General features: G+C 60.1%; 1 protein-coding gene across 1 annotated transcript; it reads right to left on the bottom strand.

Moving 5' to 3' along the window:
- Positions 1–266: 266 nt before the first annotated feature.
- Positions 267–2,614, bottom strand: LOC136513190 (GDSL esterase/lipase At1g28580-like). The gene is made up of 3 exons (XM_066507178.1): positions 2,196–2,614; positions 1,419–2,066; positions 267–836 (listed from the first exon to the last, which is right to left on the bottom strand). Exons 1-3 carry the CDS (start codon positions 2,443–2,445, stop codon positions 598–600), a joined length of 1,137 nt encoding a protein of 378 aa, XP_066363275.1. The 5' UTR covers positions 2,446–2,614; the 3' UTR covers positions 267–597.
- Positions 2,615–2,963: the final 349 nt, after the last annotated feature.

Genomic DNA, 2,963 nt, shown 5'->3' with positions numbered 1-2,963 from the left:
GCCTCCTCGGCGCAGCCGCGCAGGCGAGGCGGCGAAGCAGCGCACGGCGTCCGCGCGTCCCTTCCCCCGCGCGCTGCCAGCAACCACCCACCGGCCACCAGTGATAGTGATGCGGCGCCGGTCGAATCGAATGGCTCTGCCGAGCGGCAACAGGCAACGGTTCATCGCACTCGTTGTAATGACTCCGTTGCCAATCGCCATGGTCAAACAGTTAGTAGACGGCAAAAGCGGCAATGATGATGGCGTGTTAAGCCGAGGCCGGAGAGTCCTCCAAAAAGTGCCTTTTATTTTCTGCGAGCCAGCACGGCTTCGCTTGCATCAGCGTCCGCTGCCCCGGTCTGGTCCCTCGGCATATGTGCGTTGCTTGCTGCAGCAAACTTGCCTCAATCAATCATCAAAACAGTTGTTGTTTTCTTCATTGATCTCTGGTCTCTAGTATGCCGAAACAGGTACTGGTAGTAGTGGAAGTATTACACTGCATGGCAGCAGCAACACCAAAACCGCTCGCTCGATTCGACAGAGGGCAGGCAGGCACACAGGTGCGGCATGACGAGAGACAGAAAAACCTAACCCAGGTGTCCTCGAGGGATCAGCGGATCAGTCGACCATGTCCTCGAGGACGACGGTGGCGAGCGGCGGGTGCGCGTAGGGCCCCTTGACCCAGGTGTTGGCGATGAAGCGGTAGGGCGCCTCCGTGAGGTGGATGCCGTCCCAGCTGACGTGCGCGTCGGGGTCCTCGCAGGTGGTGGCGCCGGGGAGCCCGCACGACGCGCTCATGTTGTAGTTGTACGGCCCGCCGCCGCCGCAGCACGCCCGCAGAGCGCCGCGCTTGTAGCCTGCAGTGCGCGCACACAGATCAGGTGTTCATCAGAATCAGATCAGAGATGTACTCCTACGCTGCTGCTAGTAGTATTAACCAGCGAACAGGCCTTATAACTTGTCGTGGCCGCACAGTGCCAGGTTGGCCTTGGTGGGCATCGGTCGGGCCATGGAAGGATCCATCCATGGACGAGACACGAGTGAGTGGAGCCAACCCAAGCAGGAGAGACGAGGAGCATTCGGTACGCCGTACTAGCAAGCACAGGCTGTGCCAGGATCTGCTCTGTGCTGGTAGTGGCAGGTAGGTGAACTGAACTCACGCCAAAATGTTGCTCTGGCAACCCCTGACACTACTACGCCAGCGTAGGCACCACCAACACCCAACCATCGCTCTCGCGGCTGGCCTCCGGAATCGCGATGATCCTCTGCCGGCCGAGGACCAGCTCGCGGCGGCGGGCGGGGTTGAGAAGATCCACAATCCTCGCGCGCCAACCGCAACGCGACATGGGAACTTGGAAACACATGCAGACGCAGGAGACCTACCCAACTGTATACCTAACGCAGCCATGAGAGAAAAAAGTGAAGAAGTGACGACTGACCGTAGAGGCGCGGCGTGCGCGCGAACTGGATGTAAGGCGTGTAGTAGTCGGCGTAGACGATGCGGGACTCCGGCCGCCGGCGCTGGAGGCGGTCGAGGGCGATGCGGAGCATGGCGTTATGGTAGAGCGCCACGCTGTTGTACTTCTTCAGACACCCCGTCCGCGGGTCGTACTCGGACCTGTCCTCGGACGGGTACATGGTGAGCGTGATGGGGATGCACCCGGCGGGGAGGTTGCCCGGCACCACCACGTGGCGTGCTCCTTCGTCCAGGAGCCGCTCGACGCCGCTCACCAGGGAGGCCACCACGGCGGGCACCAGCGTCGTCTTCACTTTCTCCAGGGACCAGTCCGCCTTCCACGCGAAGCTGTAGTCGTTCCCGCCGAACTCGCCGAACACGAACAGGGACCTCCCGAACAGGGCGCGGCAGGCGGACGGGTCCGACGGGCAGATGGTCTGCTTCACCTCCTGGAACCACTCCAGCTGCACGTTCATGGAGGTGTTGAAGGGCGGGATGCTCCACACGTTGTTGTCCTTGAAGTACTGCAGCTCCAGCGCCGTCGCGCCCATCACCGCGAAGTTGGCGCCCTGGCTGAAGTTGGTGCCCTTGTTGGCCGACGGAGGGAGGAGAGGCAGGCCGAACGCCTCGGCTGCAGTTGCAGTCAATCAATTTAGTCGCTGGAATTCCGGTGAAGAAGAATCACCGAATCAAACCGTCATTCCAATCAAAATCAGCCACCGCTGGAATTCCGGTAGACGAGACAGAACGAGTTATATACCCAGGAAATCGATGACGAGGCGGCCGTTGGAGCACCTGGCGTACGGCGGCGGGAACTTGGGCATGTTGGGCAGCTTGCCGGAGTTGATGATGACGAAGTTGCCCGTGTCGGAGAAGGAGTCGCCGAAGCTGAAGATGGCATCGTAGAACTGCGGCAGCGGTTCGCCCGACACCGCGGCGGCTGCCAGGCACACGACGAGCACCAGCACCGGCAGGCACGCCGGCGGTAGCCCCTTCCTCCTCGACGCCATGGCCAGGCCACTTACTCACCAATGAGCAAGTACAGAGAAACCAACGAACCAACAGTGTGATTGTGTGAAAAGAAAGAGAGAGTAAAGGCAGGCAGGGGCTGCTGCTGCTGAGGAGGGGGTTTGGATTCGGATTGTTATATAGCAGGGGGCAGGCACATGGATCACACCTTACAAGGTGGTGCTAATTATGCCTCTGCTTGCTTGCTGTGTTTGTTTTTTATTATGGGTAGGCCCTTTAGAAGAGAGAGAGAGAGATTCCGGTTGGTAGAAGCGGACTACGGAGGTGGGGCAGCACGGCCACGCGAAGGTTATGATTCCGGCAGTCCTCAGCCGAGCAGCGCTACAACGGCTCGCTAACTGCAGCTTGCTTGTCGCTGTCACTGGGACGTGGACGAGGGAATTCGGTTAGGTTATTCTGTTTGCTGCTGATGCGCCGCTGATCGGCAGGCAGGCATGTGAGAGCCACTACTGAAGGGTGGGAGTGTGATTGGGATCAGAACGGACGTTATTGGTGGACG

Source organism: Miscanthus floridulus, chromosome 16 (genome assembly GCF_019320115.1).
Source record: "Miscanthus floridulus cultivar M001 chromosome 16, ASM1932011v1, whole genome shotgun sequence".
Lineage (NCBI taxonomy): Eukaryota > Viridiplantae > Streptophyta > Magnoliopsida > Poales > Poaceae > Miscanthus > Miscanthus floridulus.
The sequence above is the reverse complement of the archived record's forward strand: the minus strand, read 5'-3'. Positions and strand labels throughout refer to the sequence as shown.